The sequence below is a fragment of the Canis aureus genome, chromosome 34, assembly GCF_053574225.1.
Source record: "Canis aureus isolate CA01 chromosome 34, VMU_Caureus_v.1.0, whole genome shotgun sequence".
In the NCBI taxonomy this organism is placed as follows: domain Eukaryota; kingdom Metazoa; phylum Chordata; class Mammalia; order Carnivora; family Canidae; genus Canis; species Canis aureus.
The window spans coordinates 12,533,725-12,552,279 of record NC_135644.1 but is presented as its reverse complement, the minus strand read 5'-3'; the positions used below and the strand labels follow the sequence as shown (position 1 = coordinate 12,552,279).

General features: G+C 35.7%; 1 protein-coding gene and 1 long non-coding RNA gene across 3 annotated transcripts in view; one reads left to right on the top strand and one right to left on the bottom strand.

The window, feature by feature from the left end:
- Positions 1 to 18,555, top strand: part of LOC144304851 (uncharacterized) — a 131,356-nt gene that overhangs the window by 61,320 nt on the left and 51,481 nt on the right. The gene's annotated exons all lie outside the window — the stretch shown is intronic.
- Positions 1 to 18,555, bottom strand: part of OLA1 (Obg like ATPase 1) — a 164,567-nt gene that overhangs the window by 139,180 nt on the left and 6,832 nt on the right. For both annotated transcript variants that reach the window (XM_077883442.1, XM_077883443.1), the window contains 2 exons: positions 7,089 to 7,232; positions 2,661 to 2,788 (listed from right to left, as the gene is read on the bottom strand). In XM_077883442.1, the coding sequence (XP_077739568.1) occupies positions 2,661 to 2,788; positions 7,089 to 7,232 (272 nt within the window). The remainder of the gene's footprint in view (positions 1 to 2,660; positions 2,789 to 7,088; positions 7,233 to 18,555) is intronic.

Below are 18,555 nucleotides of genomic sequence, written 5' to 3'. Positions count from 1 at the left end.
AGAAGTAATATAAAAGATAAAATCTTATTTCACATTCATATTTAGCAATCTGATTACTGAAGACAAAAATACACCATAATTTAGAATTAAGGAATTCCCAATTTTCACAGCTTCAAAGAAATCACCTTAATCTCTGCAAGTCTTTTTTACTGATTGGAATTCTATGAAGGTATTTTTAAAATTCTGGTTATAAAAGTAACATCTGAGTTCTGTGCCCTATACAACAATATATACCATATTTAATCAATTCTAAGATGCATATTTTCACAGTTTAACACCTCTGAAATCAAATTAGTATAAGAAACCAAAATATCTAGTTTAAATGGATTTTTTTCCTCTTTTTACAACAGCTTTAGCCTGAACGAAATACAACAAAGTATGTATGCTCCCAACCAAATTCATATTTACCCTAAGAGTTAAAAAAACATATCAGATGAATGTTGGATAACAGATAAACCAAAGGCTTGATTGCATTTACTAATGGTTTTAGGCCATTCTCAGGATCTCACCATCACCCTGAGCTGTTCCCACCTCTGGAAATGTTAAGTCAAATAGCCCTCTCTAACCACATACCCTCTTATGCCACCGTATCTGCTCTTGAACCTCCTCAGGAAATTAGATCCATGACCCTTCTATTTTTCAGTCCTCTGCTATGTTCCCTCCTACACTACGTTAGCTCTATTCCACCCATCAGTTCAATCCTTTTCACACTCAAAACTCCAGTTTTCTCATTCTCATCCTCCTGTCACACTTGCCTAATCAATCCTACTTCCTTATAGACATCACTTATCTGAATGTCCCAGGTACGCATACTCAAAAAACTGTCCCAAACTGGGGTGCTTGGGTGGCTCAATCAGTTAAATGTCCAACTCTTGATTTCAGCCCAGGGTCATAAGATCAAGCCCCAAGTCGGGCTCTGTGCTGAGTGTGGAGCCTGCTTGGAATTCTCTCCCCTTCTTCTGCTCCTTCTGCTCTCAAGCTCTTTCTCTCTCTCGAAAGAAAGAAAGAAAGAAAGAAAGAAAGAAAGAAAGAAAGAAAAAAGAGAGAAAGAAAGAGAGAAAGAGAGAAAGAAAGAGAGAAAGAAAGAGAGAGAGAAAGAGAAAAAGAGAAAGAGAAAAAGAAAAAGAAAAAGAAAAAGAAAAAGAAAAAGAAAAAGAAAAAGAAAAAGAAAAAGAAAAAGAAAGAAAAAAGTCCCAAACTGACCTCATTAACTCTCTCCCAATACTAATACTTGCTGGTCCTTCTACATTTAACATGTCAATGAAGGGCATCAAGATTCATTCAACTAGCCCACTTTAGAAACCAAGGAGTCATACTTGATTCCACTTCTCTTTGAAACTCTCACATCAGTCACCAAAACGAGTAAAAAATCAAACTGTCAGCAAAACAGTCTCTTCCCAATGCACATGCTTTAAGTAACACCACTCTATATAACTTAATTCCACCCCCACTTCCCCCTCAACCCCAACCATAACCCTATTTTTCACCTGCACCACAAACCCTTCCAGAACGGGTCTCCATACCTCTACCCAACATGGAGCTACCTAAATCAGTGCTTCTCAAACTATGTATGGTGGACTTTTGTAAAATACAATAAATATGAATTCCTAGGCAAATTAATTTTTTTAAAAAACACAAAAATACTAGCACAATTTATTAGATTCAAATAACAAAAAAATTCACCAAACAGCTACAAAATTTTGTAAATGCTCTTTTATATTGCTAATGTTATCTAGTCATGGACGAGAAACTAACAAAAGCACTAAGCGGACCACAACTGGCCTGAACCAAACTTGCATTTCCTTCAATTGCACTGATTTGTTCATTACAATACTATGCAGTAAGGTCTTGATCTGAAACTTAACCCAAACCTAACCTAAATCTTTTTCTTTTTTTGTAAAGATTTTATTTGTTTATTCATGAGAGACACAGAAAGAGAAGCAGAGACACAGGCAGAGGGAGAAGCAGGCTCCATGCAGAGAGCCCGATGTGGGACTCGATCCTGGGACCCTGGGATCATGATCTGAGCCGAAGGCAGAACCTCAACCGCTGAGCCATCCAGGCATCCCGAACCTAAATCTTTCTATCAAAGAATTACTATGTTCTTGGCTCACTTCTGCACTCAAAAAAACATAAACTAGCACATAGTTCTACCAGTTTTTCTCTTTGCTTTATAACCCTCTCGCCATTAAAGACTAACTCATCTATAGTTTCTCCTTAACCCTCTCATCTCAATAAATAATCTGGATGCCTTTCTGTTCTTTGAAATAAAGGAATCCTCTCCTCTATTAATTCTGCTTTCTCAACACGTGGAAAGCAAGAATGCAGAAAAGTTCCATAAGTTAAAGAAATTTCAAAATGCCTTTATAATCAACAAAATCACTTTCACACAGAAACACTTCCCAGTAGATCTAATCCAGAACAGGGGATGAAATTCAATTAGAATATCAATACAGCACATATTTGCTATGGAATAAGGCTTCTTGTGTGGAAATGGTACTAAATAACATTAAAATCACAATTAGCAGACCAATCCATGATTCATCTTGTGAAGCAAATCAAATCTATTAATCAGTCATTTCTAATTTTATTTCAGCAATAATGGAAAGAAAACTCTGATTATAATGAAATGAATCAATTAAATAAACAACTGTACTTACGTGTTAGATGAAAGATTCCGTCACAGGCACTGATATGAGATAAAAAGGCATTTCCCAGGCCTTGACCATTGTGAGCTCCTTTCACAAGACCAGCAATATCCACCACATTTAGAAAGGCAGGAATTTTGCTGAAAAAAAAAAAAAAAAAAAAAATATATATATATATATATATATATATATATATATAAAACAGTACTAAGAAGCTGTTTGTTAAACAAATCTATTTCCAAAATATTTTATATGAAGTAATCCTTTCCCTTCTAGAATAATGTTTAGAAGACTCTCAATAATGATTTCATAAATGAATACCAAAAACTTAAATAAAAAATAATCTTTTAATACTTTAGGACTTTCTTACCTAGGAAAATGAAGGAAAACTGTAAAGCAGAATAGATGTTTTTACTATGTCTATAAAGAACTAAAACTTGGGGCGCCTAGGTGGCTCAGTCAGTAAAGCATTTGCCTTTGGCTCAGGTCATGATCCCAGCATCCTGGAACAGAGCCCCAACCTGAGCTCCCTGCTCAGCGGGGAGCCTGCTTCTCTCTCCCTCTCTCTCTGCCCCTTCCCCTGCTCCAGCTCTCTCTCAAATAAAATCTTTAAAAAAAAAAAACAGAACTAAAACTCATACCATTAATTTTACTATACTGTTCTGTTGGGCCATGCATATAGACACAAAAGCAATGGAGAATATCCTAAGAGTACACTGATTAAAAGTAATCATCATAGAATGAGCCAACATACTTTGTGACTAGCACTGGACTAAGTGTTTTACATATCATTTCAAACTTCAAAACAACTCTATCAGATAAATGCTATTTATTATTTATTAAATCTACTATAAAGATAAGGAAATTGAAAAATAATAAAGAAAGAAAGAAAGAAAGAAAGAAAGAAAGAAAGAAAGAAAGAAAGAAAGAAAGAAAGAAAGAAATTGAGCCTGAGAGGAATTAAGAAATCTATTTATAGTCAGGGGATTACTCAGCTAGTGGTGACAAAACTGGGATTCAAACACAGGATATTTGGATTTGCATTTAATCATCATGTAGGTAATATAGACAAAAATACATGTAATGATGTGAACTAGTTATCAGCATAGTAATAACCTAGTTGTTAACAACAGCAACAGAAATAGAGGTATATATAAAATAACCTTTGCTTTTTGTTCAAAGTAAAGGCATAGTTAACACAAGCTAGAAATCAAGTTAGGAAAACCAGCTGGCTATGTAAATACAGAGATTAAATAAAGTACAACTGAGGGACGGCTGGGTGGCTCAGCAGTTGAGCATCTGCCTTCGGCTCAGGGTGTGATCCTAGAGTCCTAGGATCGAGGTCCCACATCGGGCTCCCTGCAGGGAGTCTGCTTCTCCCTCTACCTGTGTCTCTGCCTCTCTCTCTCTCTGTGTCTCTCATTAATAAATATAAGATCTTTTAAACATACATACATACATAAATAAAGTACAATTGACCCTTTAACAACACAGGGGTTAGGGGTGCCGACCCCCACGTGGTCAAATATCCACATATAACTTCTGACCCACAAAAAAACTTAACTACTAATAGCCTATTGACAGAAGCTTTATCAATAAACAATAACAATAAGCAGTTGATTAACATGTATTTATATATATTATATACTGTATTCTTACATATAAAAATAAAACTAGGAAAAGAAAATGTCATTAACAAAATCATGAGGAAGAGAAAATCCATTGACAGTACTGCATTGTAAAAAAAAAAAAAAAAAAAAAAAAAACCCTGTGTAAGTAAAGTGGACCTGTACAGTTCAAACCCATGTTGTTTAAGGGTCAACTGTAACTATGAATTAACAATTTTTTTTTTATTTGCTTAACCACAAAGAATCCAAAAATCTGTTACAGAAAAATGAAGAGGGGTTCCAATTCAGGATTTTATTTCCATGAAGGCATTTAACCAATGGTCACTAGCAAAGGAAAAGGGAAATCTTGAGAAATTAATTTCTTCACTGCCTAAAATTTCAATAAATTTGAAGTCTAAGAGCTTTATTATTGTTGTTGTTCTCTTCGGGTCTCTGAAAAATTTCAGCAATGTTACATAACCACACAGTCTAGCAGTGACAAGTCCCACATCTAAAGAGCTGGAGTGGGGAGAGAAGGCAACAGCAATAACAATAGCAGCTAGGGCCTGTACAAGGCATCTCGGCAGGAGAGAGATCTAGCAGTAGCCAGGGACCAAACTGGCAGCGTCCAAAGCAGCCAACAAGACAGAGGGGTCAAGAGATTGGCAACACATAAAGGGATTGAACAAATAAGCACATTAATGGGACAACTGGAGAAATCTAAATGGAATCTATGAATTAGATGGTATAATACAAGACCAATGTTAATGTCGTAATTTTGGTGGTTTATTGTGGTAATGTAGGAGAATGTCTGGGGGCGCCAGGGTGGCTCAGTCAGTTATGTGCCTGATTCCTGGTTTCAGCTTAGATCATGATCCCAGAGTCCTGGGATGGAGTGCCATCATAGGCCCCTCACTCAGTGGGAAGTCTGTTTGAGGAATTTCTCCCTCTCCCTCTCCCTAAAATAAATCAAATAAATCTTTAAAAGAGAGAAAAGGAGAGTAGGATACCTGGGTGGCTCAGTCAGTTAAGTATCTGCCTTCAACTCAGGCCATGATCCCGGGGTCCTGGGACTGAGCTCTGAGTTCAGCCTTTGCTCAGCAGGGAGCCTGCTTCTCCCACTCCCTCTGCCCTTCCCCTCACTCATGCTGTCACTCTCTCTCAAATAAACAAAATATTTTTTTTAAAAAGAGAGCGAGAATGTCTGTATTTAGCAAATAAAAATTGGAAGAACTGAAGTGCAATGTGGCATCTCAACTCATTCTCATAGATTCAAAGAAAATTGGGGGAAGGGTACACAAGCATTCTGTGGGTAATTCTGCATCTCTTATGTAAATTTGGAATCATTTAAAAATAAAAAAGGTTTCAAAAAGAAAACAGAAGTCAGTTTGCAGAGTCAATTTCAGGAATATAATTTGAACCATGTCTAATGAATGACATATTGTAACCAATTGAGTAACACTTCCATGAATAAATACCTGAGTGAATAAATGAAAATAGAAGGCCTTCCTTACAGAAGGCCAAAAAATAAGAAATGAGGGGATTATAAAATCACCATGTGGCAATCATCACTATAATAATTAATCAAAAAAAAATAAGAGATGCTCAAACTAATGAACGAAAGTTTTAAAAAGTGAATAAATTTGATATACATTTTGTGATTATAACTCATAAGAATTGTGGATAGACTAGATGAAGGGCTGGGGAAAGAGAGGAATCAAGGATAAATCTTGGACTTTGACTTAAGCAACCAGGAAAATAATAATGCTATTTATTGGATTATGAAAGTCCTGAAGAACAAGTTTGGCACAAGGCAGAGTGAAATGAAGTCCATTTTGGACATGTCAAGTCTGAGGCACCTATTTAGTCACCAAAGTGTGAATGTCAAGAAAGTAATTAGATCTATCTGTAGATCAGCAGAGTTTAGGACTAATGACAGAAATTTAAGATTTATCAGCACATTTCAAATAGTGAGAAACTAAAGGCAAATTAAATTCTCAATTAATAGGGAAATAAACTATATATTCATGTAACACAGTATTAAAGTTATATTAGAAATCATTTAAATCTGTATGCTTTAACCTAGAAAAATATTAGCAATATTCCAAGTAAAAATATATTCTATTTTGTAAGTATGTGTGTATACTTTTAGGGAAAAGTATGGAAGGATACATCTCCAAAGTATTTATATCTATGATACCATGGTAAAAGTATAGGTGATTTTTACTTTTCTCTGTATACATATCTATATATCTGAACTTCTACAATGAACCTATATTATCTTATTTTTTCTAGTTAAAGATATAATACATGCTTGTTACAAAAACTTCAAACAATATATAAGAACGTAAACATCAAAAATAAATACAAAGAAAGTAAAAATCACCCAAAAATTCCACTACCCAAAGATAATTGTCAAATAGTTTCATATATTTTCTTATGAATATACATATCCACATATAATTTTACATGAATGGAATCATATAATACAGGCTATTTACTCCTCTACTTCATACTTCCCCCCCAAAAATAACTGCCATGTTAACAGCTAGATGTATCTTTTCTCACCCTTCTCTAGGCTCTCTATATTATAATCACCCATAATACAATAATGCTACATTAATTCTGGAGGAAAAAACACTTCTGTATGATTTTTTTTTAAGTAAACTATGTCACACATGGGGCTCAAAACTCACAACCCCGAGATCAGCAGATGCATCTTCTACCAACTGAGCCAGTCAGGCACCCCCTATATGATTTTAAGTATATCACTTGTATATTTTTACTCAGTCTATATAGGGTCAACAAATAAACAATGGCATAAAGATTTTACCTTGCTGGTTTGTGGTACTGGCAAAGAAAGTCAAACCTTTCATCTGGCACAGGTACTCTGCTCTCATTAGGATCAATTGTGCAGAATGGGAAGTTTTCTGCTGAAGCCTGACTGTTGGTTAATACATTGAAGAAGGTAGATTTCCTAAAATAAACAAAAACAACTTCAATCAATTCTTAGGCTAACAATGAGAAAAATTTATCTCATTCTCATTACAATGCTCAAATAAGATCCATGATGATTACAAAACCAATCTGGGAAGGAAAGGTGAAAAATAACAAATGAATGAAATTTACTAACATATGAATTTTTTTACTAACAGAAAAGAATTTATAACAATGCAGCTCATGATTTATAATCAGATTATGTTGTTAGTCTATTTGAAACTTGAAAAGCACTTTACTAAAGAATCTTTTATAAGTAACAACTAGTTTCACACACTATGAAAAGTATTTTATTCCTAAAATAGCCATAGTATCAGTACCACTTCACCGATATATAATACAATCTTCTCTAGCATAAATGTAGAGAGGTGTGCAGCTAGCTAGCTCAATCACTTCCCAAGCATTCTGAATTGGGAAACAGATGCTAATTATCTACTCGGAAATGGGAAGTTGGAGCTCAGATTCCCTACTAATTGTTAGTAATACAGATTACTATTAAGTCTAGAGTTATGAACTGTGAATTATGAAAAATCAAAATGTGGATTTTTTTCAAGGTATAACAAATCAAGGGAAAAAATCTATTAATAACTAGTCACTAATGTTCTAATTATCTGATTCCTATTAGGGAATATATGCTTAGAAAATGCTGATTCATATTAACACCAGCTACATTTCTTTTCCTTCTTTTAAAAGTAGGCTCCACGTTGGATGTGGAGCCCAATGCAGGGCTTGAACTCCTGACTATGAGATCAAGACCTGAGCTGAGATCAAGAGTTGGATGCTTAACCAACTGAGCCACCCAGGCACCCCCAGCTACATTTCTAAAATATAATTACAGTGTCAAAAATCATACAGTAAAATCCAAAACAAAATGTGATTTTTAAAGGTTTGTTGATCTATTCTGTACTATTTTCCAATTCTATCACTAATATGGACAGCAGAGAATTCACTATGGTGAATTTTCTTGCTCCAGAAATAGGACTTTAGCATACACAAGGATTTAAAATGAAAATTACTGATAAATATTTTTTTAAACTGTAGGAACTGAGGAAGTAGTTAAGCATTATGTGGGAATTATAAAGATGGTACTAGCTAACTCTTGCTAAACATAAGTATGTAAAAATGTCTGCATATGGACCAAATTTGATAACAAAATAAAATTCAAAAAAGTACAATGATTATGTCAGGATGGTGAGATTATTAATAATTATCACTCTCTTTTTCAAACAATTTTTAAGATAAAAATGTCTATTAAGATGTGACCTAAGCCTATAGGAAGAAATTTATTTACGACAATTAGCTCATCTGATTGAACTTTTAACCAAAGAAGCAACCCCTTTAAAAAAAAAAAAAAAAAAAATCCTTGTGGATCCCTGGGTGGCTCAGAGGTTTGGCACCTGCCTTCAGCCCAGGGCATGATCCTGGAGTCCCGGGATGGAGTCCCACATTGGGCTCCCTGCATGGAGCCTGCTTCTCCTCTGTGTCTCGGCCTCTCTCTATATGTGTCTCTCATGAATAAATAAATAAAATCTTAAAATAAAAAAAAAAAACCCTAAGATCCTTATAAGAGAATCATGAGCAAAAGGCAACAATCACTACTGGTGATAAGAATATTCTGGCAACAAGACATATTAAACTTGTACCTGACTATAGGTCTTTAATTATTATTCATACATCACATTCAGACTAAACATTCTGGAATAAAGAAGAAATGTCTGCAAAATAGCCACATCGACCATTACTGGTAACTCAAGAGTACCACTGGCCAAATCAGTAGCCTTTAAATTCCTTCTTTATAACAGAATTAACTAAGAATGTAAAGGTATACATTACCAGGCCTCTTTCCAGACCTGGTGTAAGCACCAGTATTTTGAAAATATCTCACGTGTTGCATATGTAGAGTCATGTTTTGGACCAACAGGCTACATTCAGATTCAGCTAACAATCCACTAAGCAATACTAAATGTTGTAGAATTTATACTGGCAATCTCTCAGTCTGGTAACGATCCCAGAACTCTAGGAATGATAATTAAAAAGAAAACACCACTTTTTTTTTTTGTTTTAACATTCTTTTTTTTTTAAGTAATCGCCACACCCAACATAGGGCTCAAACTCACAACACCGAAATCAAGAGTCACATGCTCTTCCGACTAGTCCAGCCAGGTACCTGGAAGTCACTAATTTCTGTAAAGCTAGCTTTTAATTTCACTCTTGTTAAGATATATGTCACAGTACTTAATTTAAAATAACCTATGTATTTATAAAGTTCTTCTGTATATTTATAAAGTTCTAGTCCATCTACTTCCAAAAAGATTCTGAAGCTCAATACAATTTTAAAAATCAACACATTTGGGGCAGCCCGGGTGGTTCAGCAGTTTAGCGTCGCCTTCAGCCCAGGGCCTGATCCTGAAGACCGGGGATCGAGTCCCACATTGGGCTCCTGGCAGGAAGCCTGCTTCTCCCTCTGCCTGTGTCTCTGTCTCCGCCTCTCTCTCTCATGAGTAAATAAATAAAATCTTTAAAAAAAATTCTCTAATCAAAAATGACTGAATACCAACCTAAATCAAGTCTTTAGATATTACTCCACTTTACAGGAAACACGGAGGAAAAAAGAATATATTAAATGACACTACAGAGAAGCAATCAACAAAATTCAGAGTTTGGAAAATTCTATAAAGACAAACAACCAGATTTCTTCAACAAGTCAGTTGGGAGAGGGCAGAAATTCTGTTTCCGGGTGAGATACACACTCACGGCGGACTGGAACTCTTTCCCAGAACTAGAAAAGCCATGTAAACTCAGATTACAGAAAACATCTGTTTGAAGGGGCTAGAAATCTGGAAATGGAAAAAAAATCTCAAAGAAGTGATCTGACCACTTTCACTCTAGGAACATTTGCCCATTCAAGACAGAGGAAGGAGGCCAAGAATCCAGGCTTTACACTCATGGAAAGCTGATGCTGGAGGACAGAGAGGGCAGCAAAGCCTCCAGAGGAGTCCCAGACTTCAAGAACATGACCACTTTTCACCTGAGGATATTTCTCCCAAGATGGAAACTGTAAAATGTGCTGAAGTAATGGCATAAATTGACCCACTCCCATATACTTTATTCCCCTCCCCACAAAATAAATAAATAAATAAATTGGTTGTCAGAATAACCCATCAATCCTTATTTACCTAAAATTTAACTAAAATATTTTATACCAGCAATGAAAATATTACAAAATAATATTACAATAAAAGTACTTAAAGTAAAATGTACATATATTAATTAATCCAAACACATACAGAACACTTGTACCTTTGGGAGGGACAATTTTATTTCTTTATATTGTAGTTTTAAAATTGTTGTTATTATTTTTTAAAATTGTTATTACTATAGTCATAGTAATTACAATATAAAAAGGCAAGAGAGGACTTATGCACTTATTTTCAAATTTATGGCTACCATTATGATAGTATTTTTGACTGCCTGTCTTAACAAAAATGTTTTATACTAAGAAAAAGTTATCTCTTAAAACATAGAGAAATACATAGAAAAAAGAAAGTTCTATTATGTCTTTTTTTTTTTTTAATTTTTATTTATTTATGATAGTCACACACACAGAGAGAGAGAGAGGCAGAGACACAGGCAGAGGGAGAAGCAGGCTCCATGCACCGGGAGCCCGACATGGGATTCGATCCCGGGTCTCCAGGATCGCGCCCTGGGCCAAAGGCAGGCGCCAAATCGCTGCGCCACCCAGGGATCCCTCTATTATGTCTTATACTGAGAAAATTCTTACATACAGCCAAACTAAACTTGGAAGACAGTTTACAAAAAATATCTCATCTTGGCCATGGATTTTAAATTTCATAAAGTCCAAGTCATTTGTACCTTTCAAGAGTTATAAATACAAAAAAGTAAAATGAAATAAGGAACAAGGAAAAATTTCTCAGGATTATGACTATAGGCTTCAGCGGCAAGTTAAGCCATTTTAATCTACTCCAATCTATTAAAAAAAACCCTTACAAAAGCAAAGAATTTAAAAATTTTGGCCTATGTCTAGAGTGTTAAAGCATAAAACTTTTTGCGAAATGAGGATTTCTCACACACACACACAAACACAGACATATTTAGGTCCCCTTAAGGTTATTATTAAAGCTTCAAAATAGGAGAAAGATTCAAAATTGTAAGAATCTTTCTTATGCAAGAATGGGCTTGCATTATTGCTAAATATTATTTTAGCATTGATAGCATTAAAAAGAAAAACGTAACTAGACTTAATAAATGCCTCCCTCCATTGACGACTTAAATATTTTTGAAATTACATATTTTACTATAAAAGTAAATCTGACTGAAAAGACGTTTAATCTAAAATCTTACACAATATTACAATATGTTTTGGGAAATCAGGATGCCCCTGCAAATTCCCACAGCATTCTGAATTAACCATTTATTTAAAAAAAACATTATAAAAACGTAGAATGTTCTTTCACTAAACCGTTAAAAAAAAGTATTTGTCTCATAGGTAACAAAAATTAACATGGATGACAGAAGTAAAACCACGTATATTTCCTAACTCTATCAGGTGAGAGGCCTAAAACAGTAACACCCAAGCACCATAAATCATACCTAGAGTTAGATCTTAGTTTCTAAATACCATTTTCCAATAAAAGAAACCAGGGGCTCCCTAGAAACAAGGTTGGGACAGGAAACATATAGTAGCCTGAAACACCTTATAGTGTCACAGACGAGAAGGGTTCTAAAAAAAGAAATAGAAAAGAAAAAGATGGGGTTATGTCAAAAGGACACAGGAGGCAACTTGAAAGAACTCCCAATGGTCAAAGCCAAAAAATTGTTAATAACAAAATAAATACTGATGATACTGGATTACAACTCAAAGAATACAACAAATTTCAGGAAGTCTAAGTAGACGTACATAAATGATTGAATAAATAATTACGGGGGAAAAGACAAATCTTTCTTACAGATTTAAAATAATAACATAAAAGGAATAAAGGAGGTTAAAAAAATCATCATTAAAACACCATACTAATAATTCCTTCAGGCAAAATCCACTGAGGAATTACAAAATTTAGTCAAATATTTTTTTTTTTTAATTTTTTAAAGATTTATTTCTTTGGGGCACCTGGGTAGCTCAGTCAGTTAAGTGTCTGCCCTCAGGTCAGGTCATGATCTCAAGGTCCTGGAATCAATCCCCAAGTTGAGCTCTCTGCCCAGTGGGAGTCTGCTTCTCCCTCTCCACCTGTCCCTCCCCCACCCCCACTAGTGTTCTCTCGCTCACGCTCTCTCTCTCTCTCTCAAATAAATAAGAGACATTGAAAGGCACTGAAAATAAATAAGAGAGAGAGAGAGAGCACACGTACCCAAGAGTGCTCAGGAAAGGGAGAGAGAATCCCTAAGCAGACTCCATGTTGAGTACAGAACGTGAAACAGGGCTTGATCCCACAACCCTAAAATCATGACCTGAACTGAAATCAAGAGTTGGTTGCTCAACTAACTGAGCTACCCAGATGCCCCAGTCAGAGAAACTTTAAGGAGAAACAGGATATTTGAATAGCCTCAAATTATTTTTCCCCTATAATATTAATTAATTACTATGGATAACTTTAACAAATCTCCACAAATTTTTTGATACTCCTTCCTTCTGAGGGTGGAGCTTCATTCCCCAATCCTTGAGTGTAACTGGACTTAGTGACTCGCTTCGAATTAATAGAGTATGGAAAGGTAAAAACGTTACTTTTACAGTGAAGAAATCTGCCAGTCATCACCTTAACCAATAATCAAGTTTAATATCACCAGTTATAAGTTGTTTTGAAATCATATACCCCTTAATATGCTATGAGGATACATCACCTCCATGGTATTCTTCTCAAAAGTCCACAGCATGATTTCTGATATCAAAACATTACAAAGCCATAGTAATAAAAAAAAAAAAAAAAAAAAAACCAGTGTGGAACTAACATAAAGATAGACATAGAGACCAGTGGAATAGAATAGAGAGCTCAGAAATAGACCCTCACATACATGGTTGAATGATCTTCAACAAGAGTGCCAACACCACAAAATGGGGAAAGTACTGTCTCTTCAACAAACACTATTGAGAAAACCGCACAGCCACATGGAAGAAGAATGAAGCTGTATCCTTACTTTACACCACATACAAAATTAACTCAAAATGAGTTAAGGACCTAAATGTAGTACCTAAAACTGTAATATTTCTAGAAGAAAACATAGGAAGGAAACAACAGAGTGAAAGGACAACTTTATAATGGGAGAAAATAACTGCAAATCATGTGTCTGAGACAGGGTTAATATCCAGAATATTAAGATAAAAAACTCCTATAACTGGGAGCCCTGGGTGGCTCAGTGGTTTAATGCCTGCCTTCAGCCCAGGGCGTGATCCTGGAGACCCAGGATCGAGTCCCACGTCGAGCTCCCTGCATGGAGCCTGCCTGTGTCTCTGCCTTTCTCTCTGTTTCTCATGAATAAATAAATAAAATCTTTAAGAAAAAAAAAAAAAACTCCTATAACTCAACAACAAAAGTAACCTTAAAAAGCTATGTACATGGACAAATGATTTGAATAAACATTTCTCTAAAGAAGACAAACAAGTGGTCAATAAGCACCTGGAAAGATTCTCAACATCCTTAATCATCAGGAAGATGCATATCAATAACACAATAAAATATCAACCTCACATTTACTAGGATGGTTACTATCAAAAAACAGACAATAACAAGTGTTGGGCAGGATGTAAAGAAACTGGAACTCTGGTACATTGCTGATAGAATAGAAAATGGTCAACCACTATGGAAAACAGTAGGAGGTTTCTCAAAACACTAAAAGTAGATTTACCATATGATCCAGCAATACCACTTCAAGGTATTTATACAAAATTAAAAGCAGGATCTCAAAGAGATATTTGTATACCCATGTTCACTGCAGCATTATTCATAATAGCCAAGAGGTGGAAGCAACCCATAGGTCTATCAACAGATGTATAGATAAGGAAAATGTGGTACGTACATATAACAGAAAACTACTGGCCTTCAAAAGGAAAATCCTTTCACATGCTAAAACCAGATAAACTTTGAAGACACTGTCCTTATGCTCAGTGCTGAGTGAAATAAGCCAGTCACAAAAGGACAAACACTATATGATTCCCCTTATATGAGATATCTACAGGAGTTAAAATCATACAAACATAAAGAATAGTGGTTGACAGGGACTAGGGAGAGGGAGAAATGGGAAATTGTTCAATGGGTAGAGAGTTCCAGATTTGCAAGGTGGAAAAGTTCTAGAGATGTGTTACCTAACAATGTGAATATAATCAACTGAACTGCACTACTGAACTAGTGAACTGTACACTTAAGTTTAAAGGGTAATTTTTATTATTTTAATGATTTTATTTATTTGAGAGAGAGAACAAGTAGAGCAAGAGAGAGAACATGGCAGGGGGGAGCAGAGGGAGAGGGAGAAGCAGGGAGCCCGATGACATGGGGCTCAATCCCAAGACTCTGGGATCATGACCTTAGCCAAAGGCAGATGCTTTATTGACTGAGCCACCCAGGCACCCCTAAAGGTAACTTTTTTTAAATTTTATTTATTTATTCATGAGAGACGCAGAGAGAAAGAGGCAGAGACACAGGCAGAGAGAGAGAAGCAGGCTCCATGAAGAGAGCCCGACATGGGACTCGATCCCGGGTCTCCAGGATCAGGCCCTGGGCTGAAGGTGGCACTAAACCGCTGAGCCACCTGGGCTGCCCCTAAAGGTAACTTTTATATTGTGTTTCTTACCATAATTTTTTTTAAAGTTCATAGCATGAGAAACCATCAAATTTGAATTGAAAGACATTATACAAAATACCTACATACATACATTTCAAAAATAAAATTTTCCATGACCTTTAAAAGATCTGTACTAGAAAAAAAGGACATTAGGGATCCCTGGGTGGCGCAGCGGTTTAATGCCTGCCTTTGGCCCAGGGCGCGATCCTGGATACCCAGGATCGAATCCCACGTTGGGCTCCCGGTGCATGGAGCCTGCTTCTCCCTCTGCCTGTGTCTCTGCCTCTCTCTCTCTCTCTCTCTCTCTATCATAACTTAAAAAATAAAAAAAGGACATTAGTGGGAAACCTAGTGAATTCCAAATAAAGTCTACAGTTAATAGTAAATCAATAAATAACTTTTTAAAAATCTGGAGAAAAAAAAAAAGTATGGGCAGCCCGGGTGGCTCAGCAGTTTAGCGCCACCTTCAGTCCAGGGCGTGATCCTGGAAACTCGGGATCAAGTCCCACATTGGGCTACCTGCATGGAGCCTTATCCTCCCACTGCCTGTGTCTCTGTCTCTGTCTCTCTCTGTGTGTCTCTCATGAATAAATAAATAAAATCTTTAAAAAAAAAAATCTGAAATTATGTGGTAATACAACAGAGACCAGAATTCACAGCGGGGGGTGGGGGGGAAAACCACTGAAAATTAAAAGACTTAAGAGAAAGCCATCTATCAAGTACTTTAAAGGGACACAATTACTGCTAAAATAATAACAGGAAAGACTGAAAAGGAGAACAGACCTGTCATCCAAAAGATTATTCAAAACACATTTAAAAGAGAAAGCAAAAAAAACAAAACAAAAAAAAAAAAGCAAAAAAAAATAAAATAAAATAAAATAAAAGAGAAAGCAAGTAATTCCTAAATCACAAATTTCCATGAAAGAGCAGGCACACTGGAATGCTGACAAGCATACAATAAGACTAAAGTTCATTTAAAACGGTACTGGGGAGCTTTGCTTTCCCTTCTACTATGGACTGCCCTCCTGCCATAAAGAGTATAAACTCAACAAAACATATGAAATAACAGTTCTCAGACAGAAGACAGTATGCAGCACAGCACTGTGTTCCTAAGAAAACAACAAATGAACTAAGCTCTACAACTGCCCCAGCTGACTGACTAAAAGTCATTTCAAAGCCCCAGCACAGGGAGGGAGAACCAACAGAACCCGGTAGTCATGCTAAGTTAAAGAGACTGAGATGAGAGTTTGAGAAGGCCAAACCAGCTAGAATTTACAAGGCAGTGTAATGGAAAGGAGCTGCACAGAGGGTGGGCTCTGGAGATCAGCAAAAGGTGTCCTCAAGACTATTGCTAAGTAATGATTTGTACATGAGAAAATTCAGTCTCCAAAAGGCCAGGGGAAAAAACTCAAAAGCAATAGAGTGAACAATTCTCAGGCTCACACAGAGCTTGGAGTAGTTCACAGTCCTACCAGTCATAGTAGAGAGATCATATAATATAAAAGAACTTGGGTACAATCCTCAATATAGTATCATGTTAATTTGAGAGCTAAAGAAGCATGAGAGCTAAAACTATTATGAATTCATACTAAGAAAACATAATAGGAAACCTCAAAACAATCAAAATGATACACAAAAATACTAAATGCTAGAACAAAGTCCAACACTTTTCAAAGGAATATTTATAAAATTCATCCCTCAACATAAAAACCCAATGTCTGGAATTTCATAAAAATTACAAGGCATGCAAAGAAGCAGGTAAGTATAGACCAAAATCAGGATAAAAGCCAATAAATACTAACAAATCAGGTAATGATAGAGATGATGGAATTAGCAGATAAGGACCCTTAAGTAAATGTTGTAAATCTTTTTAGATTTAAGGACATAAAGGGAAATATGAAGTCAATGAGGAATGAAAGGAAAGAAATGAAAACTATGAAGACAGAATTACTGTATGAAAAATATACCATATGAAATAAAATGAAATTGAAAAATACACTGAATATGATTAGCTACAAATTAGATACTGCAGAAAAAAAGATCAATGAACATGAAGACAGAGCAATGGAAATTAACATATGAAGCACAGAGGAAAAAAATGAAAAGATTGGAGGAAAAAATCCCAGAGTCTCAGTGGAATACTATACAGAGGACTAGCACACTTAAAACCCAAAAGGAAAAAAAAAAAAAGGAGAGGAAGAGGGATGGACGGTGAGGGCATTCAAAGAAATACTGGCCAAATATTTTACAAATTTAATAAATATCACAAGCTCACAAACCTAAAATCTCAACAAATGCCAAGCAATAAAGTCTTAAGGAAAACCACACCAAAGCACATGAAAGCCAAACTGCTAAAAACTAGTAGTAAAGAGAAAATTTTAAAGGCAACTAAAGGAAAAAACAAGATATTATGTACAGAGAAACCAAGATTAAGAATGACAACAGTTCTCTCATTGGAAAGCTGGAAGAAAATGGAAGTGCCAAAAGAAACTTCAAAGTGCCAAAAGAAAAAATGTCCCTGGAATTCTTCCCAGTGAATATCTTTAGAAAATGAACGTATAATAACCACATGAAAAGATGCTCAACATTATTAAGCATCAAGGAAATCCAATTCAAAACCACAATGAGATATACTTCACACCTTGGCTATAATTAAAAGGCTAATAACAGGGGGATTCCTGGGTGGCTCAGCGGTTTAGCACCCGCCTTTGGCCCAGGGCGCAATCCTGGAGTCCCAGGATCGAGTCCCATGTCAGGCTCCCGGTGCATGGAGCCTGCTTCTCCCTCTGCCTGTGTCTCTGCCTCTCTCCCTCTCTCCCTCTCTCTCTCTCTCTCTATATATATATATCATAAATAAATATAAATAAATAAATAAATAATAAATAAATAAATAATAAATCTTTTTTAAAAAGGCTAATAACAAGCATTGGTGGGAATGTGGTGAAACTGGAACATGCAAACTGCCGGTGGGAATGTAAAACTGCACGGTCGCTTTGGAAAACAGTTACACAGTTCCTCAAATAGTTAAACATAGGGTCACCACAGAACCCAGAAATTCCACTCCTGAGTATACAATACAAGAGACATGAAAATGTATCTATACACCAAAATTTGTGTATTCTAAGGCTGGAACACAGAAAGTACAAATAGCCTGTAACATACTGTGGTAACAAGAAAGTAGAAAGTACTCAAAAAATAGAGAACATATCAGGAAAGCAACTGATGGCCAAATATGGGCAATTTGAACAACAAAATTAGTAATAATAGTAACAGATTATAACCAACAGAATAAACTAAGAATCCAATCCTGATATAAACAAATTATAGTCAAATATATGAAAAATGGGGAGCTCTTCTTTACAATAGAATTCTAGCCAATAAAATCTCTATTATTCATTCTATAAATTGTTCCTACTATAAATGTAAAAGGAACAATGGATATTTTAAAATCGCCTTTTGGTAAACACAATAACTATTTCAAGCAAGGAAGCAAGGATCATTAATGCATGCCA